Genomic DNA, 15,856 nt, shown 5'->3' on the forward strand with positions numbered 1-15,856 from the left:
TTAAACTGAGGGGCCCAGATCTGGGTACAGGACTCAAGGTATGGTGTGACCTAAAGGTTCAATCATTCTTCATTAGCCAAGAGGGGAGACATGAAATCATAAATCTGAGCCCTTGAGGTGAAGGAAAGACACAGAGCAGTTTTGTCTTAATGTGAGTGGAGCTCCTACTGTAGCTTCTGGATGTGAAGGACTGAAGCACTTCCTCAGCTGTTCTACTCAAGCCTGAGAAATGTTTTGGGGTTTGTATGTAGAATCTTTAAAGCTCAAGAAGGACATTGAGACTCTTGAATGTGTCCAGAGAAGGGCAACAAGGCTGGGGAGAGGCCTTGAGCACAGCCCTGTGAGGAGAGGCTGAGGGAGCTGGGGTTGTTTAGCTTGGAGGAGGCTCAGGGGTGACCTCATTGCCCTCTACAACTATCTGAAGGGAGATTGTAGCCAGGAGGAGGTTGGTCTGTTCTCCCAGGCAACCAACACCAGAACAAGAGGACACAGTCTCAAGCTGTGCCAGGGGAAGTTTAGGCTGGAGGTGAGGAGAAAGTTCTTCTCAGAGAGAGTTGTTAGCCATTGGAATGTGCTGCCCAGGGAGGTGGTGGAGTCACCATCCCTGGAGGTGTTCAAAAATGGATTGGATGTGGCACTTGAAGCCATGGTTGTGTTTAGTCATGAGGTGTTGGGTGACAGGTTGGACTTGCTGATCTCTGAGGTCTTTTCCAACCTTATTGATTCTCTGACTCTATATTTCTATAAAACAATTGACATTTAAAGTCTATTCTTAAGTAGTTTTAAAAGAAATGATGTCTGAGCTCCTTCATGTTTGCTTTCTCCTTATCCTTGCTTTCCATTGTATTTGGGACTTCATGCAGTGCAGATGGAAAGCACTTGGTCATGATCAAAGGATGATGCCTGGACACTGGATAGTAGCAGAGTGCATTTTATTTATTGTAGACTGGACCATACACGAATCAGAGAGGGGAAAATGCAAGCCACTGGGGCCTGTTTTTCTGTGCAGAGATGCAGGGGGTAATTTCCACTCACACAGAAAACTCTTCAGGCCAGGTTTAGGACAGAAAGAATAAACTTTGATTGTAATTGGCATGAAAATGAACAGGTTCCCAGTTACTGTCAAATCAGTGTTAGCTGTGAAAAACATTGAGGAACCTCTTTAAGATGCATTGTGGATGCAAAGCCCATGGTGTAAACCCTTGAATAGGGTGATACTCTAGCCAGTTAACCAACTGCTTCTGACAAATCCCTGGCTGGAAAGGATCCATTTCTGAGCAAATCTTGTGAAAAAATTACACACCTTGTATGGAGAGCACCTAGAATATGTTTCTGATTGCACAACAGTGTGTTTATCTTCAGCCTCTGTAGGTCAGTTTATAGGGTGGTGTGAACACCCACAGGTAAGATGAGTCATCCACATTTCAGCCATCTTCAGTGGCTACAGAAGCAATGGTCTCAAAGGATGACTTCAGCTGTCTCTGACTGAGAAGCTACCAACTCTCCACACCAAGGCACAGTTTAACAGGACAATCTGCTCAGTGGCAGTGCTGGCCTCAAACCCTGACTTCTGTCCCCTCAGTGGTTCAGTGTAACTAGCTGATGAGTCAGGGAACTGAGGCAATTAATTACTTTTCTTTGTAGTTAGCTTCCCCAGGGAATTAAGTCAGAGCTGTTACCAGAAGAAATACTTGCCAAGCCTTGCTGACTGTGCATCTGTACAGGTCCTGGGGGTGCCTCTTCATTTTTGTCAAGCCAGGTTATCTCAAGTCACTGTTAACCTGCTGTTAAACTACACTGGCTGATTGCTCATGGCTGGAGTGAGGCACAACTTCCAACAGAGCAGTACCAACTATTGGAGGTAGTACCATCAGCAACTGCTGTGGTCATTCCCAAATCCCACTTGGCAATTAGAGGGGAAGCACTGAGGACAGAGAAAAGACATCAGTAAGCAGTAACATCTGCATGAAAAAACCTGCAAGATACATAAGGTGGGGTTTACCTATCTCAAAAGGCTTAATCTGATGATGAAACACGTAGCACAAAGTTTCTGTAAATCCTTTAGAAGGAGAGGCAATTCAGAGCTGTAACTTGCTGGCACCAAATCAGAGCTCAGTTCTTTGAATGCCTCAGGTAAAGGCAGCACTGCTTACCTTCAAGCTCAGCAGCTCTCCACACATCTGCAATCACTGTTTTATCACTCAGGTCAAGGCAGCTGCACATAAAAGAATCTAAATTTCACTTAAATACTCCTAGGTTCTGAGTGAGGCTGACATCAGCTTAAGAGGAAGGAAATTATGCCTGGTGGTCCATAAACCAAATTGTTCCCCTAAACAAGCACTAGTGGAAGGGAGAAAAATCTCACATTCCCACACAGTATTCATCCAAGTGGTAACCCCTCGGTGTAAATCATCTCTAGGCAGGCATTTACCAGGTACAGGAGATAATGGCTTGGGTGCTGAACATTTCTGGAGGAGGAGAATATTGTTGAAGCAGCATAGGAAATGAAACCCCGTTGCTGAAATGTCTGATGACTCTCATGCACTTCAGTAGGCTGCCCATCTCCTTGCTCTACAACCTGGTGATGACAAACTGCCTGCCCCTTCAAATACCTCAATTCTCTTGCAGCAGAAAAACTTCATGGGGATCCAGAGGTTTTGGTTTTGGAGTTTGCAGGAACTCTTATGCCAGAAGACAGAATAAACTCCAACCTAAGGCAAGGATCTTCTCCTGTTTCCCTCTGGGGTGACTGACGAATCAGTATCACTAGCAAGCAGGATAGTGATCTCATTTCTGTGGCCTTGTTCTATCAGCATCAGAGACAACTTACAGTGGCAAAGCATTTACTAGCACTATGTAAACTCTGCCAAGTGCTCTCCAAAATCTCAAGTGCCCTCCCCCGGTTTACAAATGATTGGTTTATAGATACTGTATTGTAAAAGTGTTATGAAGTTCTAAGCAGTTATTGATGCCTTTGCTGCTGGCTGAATCAGTAAGAGTGACCAAGGGGATGCCTGTTTGGGATAGGTAGATCTGATGCCTTTGCTGCTGGCTGGATCAGTAAGAGTGACCAAGGGGATGCCTGTTTGGGATGGGTAGATCAAAATAATTCTTCTCATGCACTTTGCCAGGATTTCATTTCAATCTGCTGGCCTCAGCAGCTGTGGCACTGCTGGTTCACAAGTCAGGTGAATGAGTAAACACAGACATTTTCAGCGTGGCTGAAGGAAGGAGACGGCAAGAGGAGTACAGGCATGAAGTACCTGATTATACTTTGTCTCCTCTTAGATTATAAGCATTATTGGGTGGACAAAGGGTATTTAAATGTCTTTTATATTTACTTAATGCACTGATAACTTCCTGGCTGGAAGCAGGTGGTCTTGGAGGCACTAGAGGAAGAACTGTAGAAATGTCATTCAGCATGAAGAGGCTCAGATCTGCCTCCAGTGAGTTTCTCCACACACATTCCAACACTTGCTTTTCAGGAGGGTGTAATGATTTACACATTATGCTTAAGTAGAGGAAGTTTCAACAGCAGATTAGTAACATTAGTAACTGACAAGCTTCATGTGCCTGTCAACAATGCAGCAGAGCTGTTCTGCCTATGGACTCCAACAGCTGCCCTGTATGAAATACTCTGGGTTTCTTTATTAAAAAGAGGTGAAATCCATCAGCTGAAGTCACTAAGAGACTACAAGTAAGCATTGTGCAGGTGCTCCATACTCAGCAGACTTCAGCTGTTAACAGCTTTAAAAACAGCTAATGAGCAGCCCCTCAGGTTTGTGACTGTCTGGCAGCAAACTGAAGTCCTGGTACTCCATTGCCACCATGCCAAATCTGGTCTGGATACCGCAGCGTCAACATCCGCCAGGTGCCACCACGAGCCACACGCCACTTCAGTCACTCTGTGGCTTTCTGTGGAAGTATGTGCAGATCTTCCTCATGGAAACTGAAGTGGTTGCAGCCTAGGAAGAAATAAACCCAAAACAAACAGGAAATATTTCTTGGTTAGCAGTTCATATGCTGCAAGAGACTTGAATTCTCCCCTCCATCATTGCTGCGGTTTGTTCAGCTCCCCAACTAGGACAGTAAATGAAAGGGTCTATACTACAATCTGCTTGTCTCATGGATATGAGGCTTACTGCCTACAGGAAACACTGGCTAAAGCCTAGGGTTGTCTCACTGCCATGAGAAAAGCACTCTGGCTGCAGTTTCAGCTCCCCTGCAGCAGATAAGAGAGCTGCAGGTTTCAAAGTTGTAGCAGATCAATGAATGCTGCTGGTGTTCCAGGCACCTCCTTGGACTTGGAGTGCAGAGGAGCATCCTAAAATCTGAGCTAGGGCTGGGCAGGGACTGGCTGGAAAGCAGCCCTGAGGAGAGACTTGGGGGTGCTGGGGGAGGAGAAGCTCAACAGGAGCTCTCAGTATGCACTTGCAGCCCAGAAAGCCAATCAGATCCTGGGCTGCATCAGGAGAAGTGTGGCCAGCAGGGCAAGGGAGGTGATTCTCCCCCTCTGCTCAGCTCTGGTGAGACCCCACCTGGAGTACTGCATCCAGTTCTGGAGCCCCTATTCCAAGAGGGATGTGGAGGTGCTGGAAGGTGTCCAGAGAAGGGCCAGGAGGATGAGCAGAGGGCTGGAGCACCTCTCCTGTGAGGACAGACTGAAGGAGTTGGGGCTGTTCAGTCTGGAGAAGAGAAGGCTCCCAGGTGACCTCATTGTGGCCTTCCAGTATCTGAAGGGGGCCTACAGGAAGGCTGGGGAGGGACTTCTCAGGATCTCAGGTAGTGATAGGACTAGGGGGAATGGAATGAAGCTGGAGGTGGGGAGATTCAGGCTAGATGTGAGGAGGAAGTTCTTCCCCATGAGAGTGGTGAAGCCCTGGAATGGGTTGTCCAGGGGGGTGGTTGAGGCCCTGTCCCTGGAGGTGTTTAAGCCCAGGCTGGATGAGGCTCTGGCCAGGCTGATGTAGTGTGGGGTGTCCCTGCCCATGGCAGTGGGGTTGGAACTAAGTGATCCTTGTGGTCCCTTCCAACCCTGACTGATACTATGATACTATGATACCAGGCAGGAAAGGTAATTGTTCCACAGTAATATCTCTCCAGGGCAAATCCCTGTCATGTGTTCAAAACACATAGAATATAAAGCACCAGTAGCTGTAGGCTTCCTACAACCCAAGATTTCTTGGTTCAGCCACAGTATGAAGCATTCAGTCCCTGTGCACATCATAAGGAGTGCTGGTGTGCCCACTGCACAGCTGATAGAAATGCAGGAAGAGGTGAAACTGGGTAAGAAATGAGACACCATAATAAGCCTTAATGATGGCAACAACTAGCATCACATAGCTGGGTGGGGGTTGGTCTCTTCTCCTAGGCAACCAGCACCAGAACAAGAGGACACAGTCTCAAGCTGCACCAGGAGAGGTTTAGGCTGGATGTTAGGAAGAAGTTCTTCCCAGAAAGAGAGATTTGCCATTGGAATGTGCTGCCCAGGGAGGTGGTGGAGTCACCATCCCTGGAGGTGTTTAGGAAGAGACTGGATGGGGTGCTTGGTGCCATGGTGTAGTTGATTAGATGGTGTTGGGTGATAGGTTGGACTGGATGATCTCTGAGGTCTTTTCCAACCTGGTTAATTCTATTCTATACTCTACAGAGTGATGATTGAAAATCTATGTAACACTTACTGTAATAAAACTCACTTGAAGACACTGTGGGACTCAGAGGCCAGGTTCAGAGATGAGTCAAGTTGGGTTTGTGTAAAAGAAAAATGTAATTATCATTTCTTAGTTTGCAAGTCAAACCCTCATGCCAGCTCCTTTAGCTGCTTTATAAGCTTAACTTTCAGATCCTAGGATGAGCCCTGTGCCAGGCTTCCTGTACATCAAAAGCAGGATTAAGTGGGGCAGACCCTGCCCTCTGACTCTTTCACAGTTCCTTTGTTTTCTGCTAGTGTTCAACTGAAGGAACTGAAGGCATTCTTGAGCCCCACGGTTTCAACATGGGTAAACAATTCTTGGGTTAGCTGGGCTAGAGGAGAATTTAGCTCTTTCTTCCAATGCTAAAGTGGCTTTCCAGGAACATAAACAGGCATTTGTGGTGATGACTGTCTCTAGGGGATTGGGACAGTCATCAGCAAATTTGCAGATGACACCAAGTTGGGAGCAGATGTTGGTCAGTTGAGGGTGGAAGGACTCTGCAGAGGGACCTCAACTGGCTGGACAGATGGGCAGAGTCCAACAGGATGGCATTCAACAAGTCCAAGTGCTGGGTGCTGCACTTTGGCCACAACAACCCCATGCAGAGCTACAGGCTGGGGTCAGAGTGGCTGAGAGCTGCCAAACAGAGGGGGACCTGGGGGTGCTGATTGACAGCTGCCTGAACATGAGCCAGCAGTGTGCCCAGGTGGCCAAGAAGGCCAATGGCATCCTGGCCTGCCTTAGGAATAGTGTGGCCAGCAGGAGCAGGGAAGTCATTGTGCCCTGTGCTCTGCATTGGTTAGGCCACACCTTGAGTCCTGTGTCCAGTTCTGGGCCCTTCAGTTTAAGAAGGACATTGAGACACTTGAAGGTGTCCAGAGAAGGGCAACAAGGCTGGGGAGAGGCCTTGAGCACAGCTCTGTGAGGAGAGGCTGAGGGAGCTGGGGTTGCTTAGCCTGGAGAAGAGGAGGCTCAGGGGAGACCTCATTGCCCTCTACAACTACCTGAGGGGTGGTTGTAGCCAGGTGGGGGTTGGTCTCTTCTTTCTAGCAACCAGCACCAGAACAAGAGGACACAGTCTCAAGCTGCACCAGGGGAAGTTTAGGCTGGAGGCGAGGAGAAAGTTCTTCACTGGGATAGTCAATTGCCATTGGAATGTGCTGCCCAGGGAGGTGGTGGAGTCCCCATCCCTGGAGGTGTTCAAGAGGGGATTGGATGTGGCACTTGGTGCCATGGTCCAGCCATGAGGTCTGTGGTGACAGCTTGGACTCAATGACCTTTGAGGTCTCTTCCAGCCTTGGTGATACTGTGAGACTGTGATACGTGATGGTGAGCACAAACCCAGCAGACCTGCCAGGAAAGGTGCTGCCATTAGTGTGCTTTTCAGAGCAGAGCTGTATTTCAAATGACAGCTACATCCTTTGACTATCCAGCTGGGACCTGTGAGGATGTCTGAGCTCCTCTGTGCTCTAAGTCCTTTTGAAATGAGTGAAGCCACCATTTAGAAAACTCTGTTGCTGTACAGAGGGGATGAGTAGATAACAGCATTCATGCATCTGCCTTGTCAGGCTAGGAATCATCACCTCTGCCCCTAATAACCAAAGGAATCAGGTAATTCTTTCAGTGCCTGAACAGGAGAGAACAAACAAGGGGAGAGTGGCAGACAGGGCTGATTTCTTTCAAGAGCACTGTCACTGGTCATCCTACTTACAGTTTTCAGTGAGGTGGCTGCTGCCCCAGCCTCTTGTCGTTTGGCAGCAGGACTGACGGACGGCGGGGGGCTGCTGGATGCGCTCTGACTGCCGCCTCTGCCAGTCCGTAGCTTCTCCCCCAGAGCAGACAGCCAGTCTTTCCTGTCAGGTGAACTGTTCTCTTTATCTACTACCTCAGTGTCTTTCCCACCCGGAGATCTGAAGAGATGGGGAGGAGTTTGAGCACCCAATGGATCAGCAGGGCTTGCAGGCAAGGCAGGCTCTTTCGGGCCGCGGCTGGAGCTTTCACGGTTGTCACCCAAGTCGGCCAGGCTGACAGAGCCTTCATCACCTGCTTTTTGGTCTGCACCCAAGTGGCACAAATTCAGTCTGGAGTTTTTGACCACATGGTCCAGTTCAGTCACACAGCTACAGGCCTGCAGACACTTTTGTGCTGCACTGTCCTCCTTGCTGCAGTCAAGCCTTCTCTTGGCGCGCTTTTCACACTGCGAGGGTTGGGCTTTAGGAGGGGAAGAAGCTTCCAGGAGCCCTTGGGTAACTTCTGCCAGGGCTTTCCTAGGAGAGGGAGCCTTTTTACTCACTTCTGGAGGAGAAGAGCATGGAGTCCTTGTAACCCAATGCTTGATGGACATTTTGGAGGAAGGGACCAGTCTGGGAGAAGCGGATGGGCTGGCTTTACTCTCCTGGGCTGGGGGGCAGGCTGAGGCTGCCTGGGCTTTAGGAGTGCCTGTCGGAGTGTTGGTAGACAGGGGAAGGTCTCCAGAATGAACGGGAGCGCAGGCAGCCAGCTGTGGCGAGGAAATGCACAGGCTGCCTGCTCTGAAGGCCTTGGCAGGAGTACTGTGTAGACTGGCTGGTGGTCCTGGTAGGGGAGAAATAAGTGGTCTGATGAGGAAGACAGAACAGCAGATTAAGGACAGCCCTTTTATAAACATCCCTTCCAGCCAGGAGATGAATTTATTTAGAATAAACCTTTATTTAGAATAAACCAGACCAGGCTGGAAGAGACCTTCAAGATCATCGCCTCCAACCCATCAACCAATCCAACCCACCCAAACAGCTAACCCATGGCACCAAGCACCCCATCAAGTCTCCTCCTGAACACCTCCAGTGATGGTGACTCCACCACCTCCCCAAGCAGCCCATTCCAATGGGCAATCACTCTCTCTGTATAGAACTTCTTCCTAACATTCAACCTGAACCTCCCCTGGTACAGCTTGAGACTGTGTCCTCTTGTTCTGGTGCTGGCTGCCTGGGAGAAGAGACCAACCTCTGCCTGGCTACAACCTCCCTTCAGGTAGTTGTAGAGAGCAATAAGGTCTCCCCTGAGTCTCCTCTTCTCCAGGCTAAGCAACCACAGCTCCCTCAGCCTCTCCTCACAGGGCTGTGCTCCAAACCCCTCACCAACTTTGTTGCCCTTCTCTGGACACCTTCCAGCAGGTCAATCTCCTTCCTAAACTGAAGGGCCCAGAACTGGACACAGGACTCAAGGTGTGGCCTAACCAGTGCAGTGTACAGGGGCACAATGACCTCCCTGCTCCTGCTGGCCACACTCTTCCTGATGCAGGCCAGGATGCCATTGGCCCTCTTGGCCACCTGGGCACACTGCAGGCTCATGTTCAACCTACCATCAACCACTACCCCCAGGTCCCTCTCTGCCTGGCTGCTCTCAGCCACTCTGACCCCAGCCTGTAGCACTGCATGGGGTTGCTGTGGCCAATGTGCAGAACCTGGCACTTGGATGTGTTCAATCTCCTGCCCTTGGACTCTGCCCATCTGTCCAGCCTGTTGAGGTCCCTCTGCAGAGCCTCTCTACCCTCCAGCAGATCAAGTCCTGCCCCCAGCTTGGTGTCATCTGCAAATTTACTGCTGATGGACTCAATGCCCTCATCCAGATCATCAATAAAGATGTTAAAGAGGATGGGGCCCAGCACTGATCCCTGGGGCACACCACTGGTGCCTGGCTGCCAGCTGGCTGTGGCACCATTCACCACCACTCTCTGGGCTCAGCCTCCAGCCAGTTCCTAACCCAGCTCAGAGTGCTGCTGTCCAAGCCAGGGGCTGACAGCTTGGCCAGGAGTTTGCTATGGGGGACGGTGTCAAAGGCCTTGCTGAGGTCCAGCACCAACCCTTCTCCCACATTGTACCCGTTTGAATGAAGAGATGACACAATTCTCTCTCATTTTGGTTTAACTCCTATGTCAAATTCTGTATCACACTGGTAAGTATAATACAATATGTTTAATGTCTGACATCTGTTCCTTGTGGAATGAGCACTCTTAAGTGAGCTACAGCCAAGGGACTGATGGACAAACAAAAGAGATCTTGAATCTCCTGTTTTCCTTGTCAGTGCCTCAGTCCAGACAGCTCTGTACTGAGGTGCTACCTGAAAGGCAGGCTGGTTCCACCTGACCTACCAAAACTGAGCAGGGAAGTTATTGTGCCCCTGTACTCAGCACTGGTTAGGCCACACCTTGAGTCCTGTGTCCAGTTCTGGGCCCCTCAATTTAAGAAAGACATTGAGACACTTGAAGGTGTCCAGAGAAAGGCAACAAGGCTGGGGAGAGGCCTTGAGCACAGCCCTGTGAGGAGAGGCTGAGGGAGCTGGGGTTGTTTAGCCTGGAGAAGAGAAGGCTCAGGGGAGACCTCATTGCCCTCTACAACTACCTGAAGGGAGGTTGTAGCCAGGAGGGCGTTGGTCTCTTCTCCCACGCAACCAGCACCAGAACAAGAGGACAGAGTCTCAAGCTGTGCCAGGGGAGGTTTAGGCTGGAGGTGAGGAGAAAGTTCTTCATGGTAAGAGTAATTGGCCATTGGAATGTGCTGCCCAGGGAGGTGGTGGAGTCACCGATCCTGGAGGTGTTCAAGAGGGGATTGGATGTGGCACTTGAAGCCATGGTTTAGTTAGTCATGAGGTGTTGGGTGATAGGTTGGACTTGCTGATCTCTGAGGCCTTTTCCAACCCCATTGATTCTATGAGTCTGTGAATTGCTCCATGCTTTCCCACTGCTGAGCACAAGAGCTCTAAGTGCTTTCTGTATAGCCGGGGTTTAATCTGCACTCCTAATTCTCAGCACTAGCACTTCATTATGACAGTGAGAAGCCTGGTGTGAACAGCCTGCCAGCTTCCTGAGGATGCTAGGCTGTCTCACAAATCACATGTCAAGTGAGCACCTACATGACTGATTCTCTACCACACTAAGCCTCTTTCGAGCCTTCCTTGCATTGCATTATCTAGTATCCAAAACACAAGTGCTGAGGTGTCAGAGCAAAAGCAAATAGGGTCCTTTATTAATGGATCCCACTACAAATCACTCTAACACACAAAACAGAGTTAATGGCCCCTTTCCTGATAAAATGTGCTCCTCCTAACATCAGCCTAGACTGAGAGAAAGTAACTGCCAAGAGTGGTTCTCCTCATTTCTGCTTTAATGAGCACTCACAAGGCAACAGGATCTCAGCTGGGCAAGTAGTCACACTTACAAATCTAAGCTACTAGAGGTAGAAGAGAAGTAGTAAGCCCAGCAACTCTTGATGCCTAATGATCATCTATGAGTTCAAACAGCAGAAATATTCTATGTCTAGCTGGGTATGAGTGCTCTCAGTCCCAACTTGCCTGAAAGTTATATCATGGAGACACTGGATAAGGACAAAACCCAACCCCTCCTGAGAGTTAGATGGGTGTCCCAGCAAGAAGCAAACCCAAACTTGAGAAATATCTCTGAACCTGAGATGAAGAACATGATGATCAGGCTTCTTTGCACAAATGCATTCAGGTTTCTGCTACAGCCACTTCCAAGCTGTTTCCATCTGTGCTGCCACTGCACACAGCACAGTGCTGTAAATACCTGCAGTCAAGCTGCAGAACACTAAAGCAGCTGACCTCAAATATGTCCTATCTGCTCTGCCACAAATCTTTTAGAGTTCCATTATCATTCTCCAGGTTTAGGAGTCACAAATTGCCCATGCACAAGCCTGCTCCAGAAGTTTGGTTACACACACATTGGCCAACAAGTCCAAGTGCCAGGTGCTGCACTTTGGCCACAACAACCCCATGCAGAGCTACAGGCTGGGGGCAGAGTGGCTGAGAGCTCCCAAACAAAGAGGGACCTAGAGGTGCTGGTTGACAGCTGCCTGAACATGAGCCAGCAGTGTGCCCAGGCAGCCAAGAAGGCCAATGGCATCCTGGCCTGCATTAGGAATAGGGTGGCCAGCAGGAGCAGGGAAGTCATTGTGCCCCTGTACTCAGCACTGGTTAGGCCACACCTTGAGTCCTGTGTCCAGTTCTGGGCCCCTCAGTTTAAGTAGGACATTGAGACACTTGAAGGTGTCCAGAGAAGGGCAACAAGGCTGGGGAGAGGCCTTGAGCACAGCCCTGTGAGGAGAGGCTGAGGGAGCTGGGGTTGCTTAGCCTGGAGAAGAGGAGGCTCAGGGGAGACCTCATTGCTCTCTACAAATACCTGAAGGGAGGTTGTAGCCAGGAAGGGGTTGGTCTCTTCTCTCTAAGCAACCAGCACCAGAACAAGGGGACACAGTCTCAAGCTGTGCCAGGGGAAGTTTAGGCTGGAGGTGAGGAGAAAGTTCTTCCCAGAGAGAGTTGTTAGCCATTGGAATGTGCTGCCCAGGGAGGTGGTGGAGTCCCCATCCTTGGAGGTGTTCAAGAGGGGATTGGATGTGGCACTTGGTGCCATGGTCTAGTCATGAGGTCTGTGGTGACAGGTTGGACTCGATGATCTTTGAGGTCTCTTCCAACCTTGCTGATACTGTGACACTGTGATAGTGTGAAAAGCAGAGGGAAGCTTGGGGAAACCTTAGAGACGAGTTCTAGAGGAAAGCAAACTCTCCTTGCTGCACTGCATGATATAGGTCAACAGTCAATACACAACCTCAGCCTCACAATTTGTTCCACATAAATGGGTGGGGAGCTACCCAGATCTCATCCCAATAGGTCTGAAACAGTACTTATCTTGCCAGCTCTGAATCAGCCTCTGCAGATAACTCCTACATTCTAACAGCACGTGCTCTGCGTTCCAGAGCCAAGGTCAGCAGGAAGGCTGCTGTTGTTCTTGCTGTGTCTGTGTACTTCCTCTTCCCTCTTCAGCCACTTTAACACAGCAAGTGCAAGGAGACATAAGCTATTTTTCCAGCATCATTGCCAAACCTGACTTCTAAAGTTTTAGTGTACAAGCTACTTTAGGTTTCAGGCTTCTGGGCTAGTCTAGACCTAGTTCTCTTTTGCTGCAAGTAGCACACAAAGCGAGTGTTGAGCCCTCCCTGGAGCAGGGAGTGTGCACTCCCAAACCATTGTGCAGCCCCAGATCAGAGCTGGCACTCTCCCTTCTATTGTCCTGCAGACTTCCTGCAAGCCTTACTCGCTGGAAAAAGGTTAGAGGTGCTGTTATCCCATCAGGGGGATTTGGAACCTTCAGTGCTTATTTGTGTCAGCCAAGGTGCAATTGATTTGGAAGATGGCTGGGAAAGCTGGGGGGTACACAGGAAGTCACACCAGCAGCTTCTGGTAAGCCACTGTATTCTTAGTTTCACAGCTACTCTACAGAGAGAATCTTCTTTCATTTTAGGGGAGGTCATTCTCCTTTCATCTACTTGACTGCAACAAAATGCAAGTTTTAGACAAGTCAAAGTAATGCTAAGATATTGAAGGTCTCTTCCAACCAGGTCAGGTCTATTCTATTCTATTCTATTCTATTCTATTCTATTCTATTCTATTCTATTCTATTCCATTCCATTCCATTCCACTCCACTCCATTCCATTCCATCCAGGGCTGCTTCTTCTGCTCTAGGGAACTGATCAGTGAGTAGCTTCTCTATAGAGCCCAGACCTGCCTGCTAGCTGTGAGAGCATGCTTCATAGCTTGTCTATAGCCTAGGCTGTGTAGAAAGGTATCACAATTCTTACCTAGCCTTAACATGTGAATAGGTGAACTCTATTAATTGATTCTGGAGCATTATGATCACATCATGATTGTCTACATGCATTTGTAAAGTCCTTTCACTACACAGCATTTGCCTGTACAGACAGTCAGTGCCACTGTATGAAGCTGAAGAGAGAGATGTAATATTGATAGTGGCAGCAGCAAAATTTGGGCATAATTCAACCACTGGGCAGCATGAAACATTTCAGAGTTCCAAGGCTGTGTATGTGCTGTCAGCACATTACTGGGTAAACAAGCAAAGTAGCCAAAGCACAAGATCACAGTATCACCAAGGTTGGAAGAGACCTCAAAGATCATCAAGTCCAACCTGTCACCACAGACCTCATGACTAAACCATGGCACCAAGTGCCACATCCAATCCCCTCTTGAACACCTCCAGGGATGGTGACTCCACCACCTCCCTGGGCAGCACATTCCAAAGACGAATGACTCAGTGAAGAACTTTCTCCTCACCTCCAGCCAAAACCTCCCCTGGTGCAGCTTGAGACTGTGATCCCTTGTTCTGGTGCTGGTTGCTTGAGATAAGAGACCAGCCCCCACCTGGTTACAACCTCCCTTCAGGGAGTTGTAGACCGCAAGAAGGTCTCCCCTGATTCTCCTCCTCTCCAGGCTAAGCAACCCCAGCTCCCTCAGCCTCTCCTCACAGGGCTGTGCTCCAGACCCCTCCCCAGCTTTGTTGCCCTTCTCTGGACACCTGCCAGCAACTCAACATCTTTCCTAACCTGAGGGGCCCAGAACTGGACACAGGACTCAAGGTGTGGCCTAACCAGTGCAGAGTACAGGGGCAGAATGACCTCCCTGCTCCTGCTGGCCACACTATTCCTGATGCAGGCCAGGATGCCATTGGCCTTCTTGGCCACCTGGGCACACTGCAGGCTCATGTTTAGGCGGCTGTCCCTTTCTGCCTGGCTGCTCTCAGCCACTCTGACCCCAGCCTGTAGCTCTGCATGGGGTTGCTGTGGCCAAAGTGCAGCACCCAGCACTTGGACTTGCTGAATGCCATTCTGTTGGACACCGCCGGGATGTCCGCCGAGATCTCACTGCTCTCAGTGACTGCTTGAAATTGTGGTGGGTTTAGGCTGTGCCTTTGAAAATTTAGTTACAGATTTGGAGCAGAAAAGAAGAAAAAAATAAATAAATCACTCTTGGGTGTAAAAAGTTAAACAAAAGATTGTATCATTGTATCATAGTATCATAGTATCAGTCAGGGTTGGAAGGGGCCACAAGGATCATCTAGTTCCAACCCCCCTGCCATGGGCAGGGACACCCCACACTACATCAGCCTGGCCACAGCCTCAGCCAGCCTGGCCTTAAACACCTCCAGGGACAGGGCCTCAACCACCTCCCTGGACAACCCATTCCAGGGCTTCACCACTCTCATGGGGAAGAACTTCCTCCTCACCTCCAGCCTCAATCTCCCCACCTCCAGCTTCATTCCATTCCCCCTACTCCTATCACTGCCTGAGATCCTGAGCAGTCCTTCCCCAGCCTTCCTGCAGGCCCCCTTCAGATACTGCTCTAAACAAATTCAGTGGGGAAATGTCTAGACCAAGAGGAGCTGCAGCATGACAGCTCTTCCCTTTTCCCCTGCTCTTCTGAGGAACGCATCCACATGTGTGACTTGTTGCTGCAGTGCATGCAAACATGACCTCTCCTTTGGCTGTGCAACTGGTGAACCCACTGAAGATCTGGCTACCTGACAAGCTGCACTAATGGGTATTTGCTTTGCTGTCTGGTCATGCAGACTTTGGCACACTGTTTCAACCAGCTTGTCTGGCTGTTGGCAGAAGCATTTCAGAGTGGAAGTGCTGCTCTGGCTGTATGAATTATTGCCTGGTACGAGAAAGAGAGGAAACAAATGAAACAAGCCAAAAACTAGGGGAAAGAACACAGCCCAAATCCAGAAGCCATGCTGCCCAGCAAGATGCCTCAGCTCAGAGACCTTACCTGCTTCATGCTGTTCTGCTGGTTTCTTCTGCATGGCCCAGCCCACCAAGTTGATCTTGCTGAGTGCTGATTCCTTCTCCTCAGGATGACGTTGCAAGCGCCAAATCCTCACGCTGTTGTCGTCAGAGCAGGTGGCAATCTGCAGGATGAATCAGCTTGCTAGAGCAATGAGGCACATCCTAGGAATGACTGGCTGAGGGAATTAGAACAGCTAGGCCCAACATGCTCGAGCACAAGCCCTGTGAGGAGAGGCTGAGGGAGCTGGGGTTGTTTAGCCTGGAGAAGAGGAGGCTCAGGGGAGACCTCATTGCCCTCTACAACTACTGAAGGGAGGTTGTAGCCAGGTGGATGTTGGCCTCTTGTCCCAGGCAACCAGTACCAGAACAAGAGGACACAGTCTCAAGCAGCACCAGGGGAGGTTTAGGCTGGATGTTAGGAAGAAGTTCTTCCCAGAACAAGAGATTGGCCATTGGAATGTGCTGCCCAGGGAGGTGGTGGAGTCACCATCCCTGGAGGTGTTCAAGAGGGGATTGGATATGGCACTTGGAGC

At 49.6% G+C, this 15,856-nt stretch overlaps 1 protein-coding gene across 1 annotated transcript in view; it reads right to left on the reverse strand.

Moving 5' to 3' along the window:
• Positions 1–915: 915 nt before the first annotated feature.
• The window catches only part of DTL (denticleless E3 ubiquitin protein ligase homolog), a 35,694-nt gene continuing 20,753 nt past the window's right edge, over positions 916–15,856 (reverse strand). Inside the window, exons 9-11 of the mRNA XM_068168761.1 lie at positions 15,307–15,445; positions 7,405–8,267; positions 916–3,965 (exon numbers count right to left, since the gene is read on the reverse strand). Of these exons, the coding sequence (XP_068024862.1) occupies positions 3,897–3,965; positions 7,405–8,267; positions 15,307–15,445 (1,071 nt within the window). The 3' untranslated portion in view covers positions 916–3,896. The remainder of the gene's footprint in view (positions 3,966–7,404; positions 8,268–15,306; positions 15,446–15,856) is intronic.

This window comes from Melanerpes formicivorus, unplaced genomic scaffold (genome assembly GCF_026170545.1).
Source record: "Melanerpes formicivorus ecotype bairdi unplaced genomic scaffold, bMelFor1.0.p_v2 SCAF_157, whole genome shotgun sequence".
Lineage (NCBI taxonomy): Eukaryota > Metazoa > Chordata > Aves > Piciformes > Picidae > Melanerpes > Melanerpes formicivorus.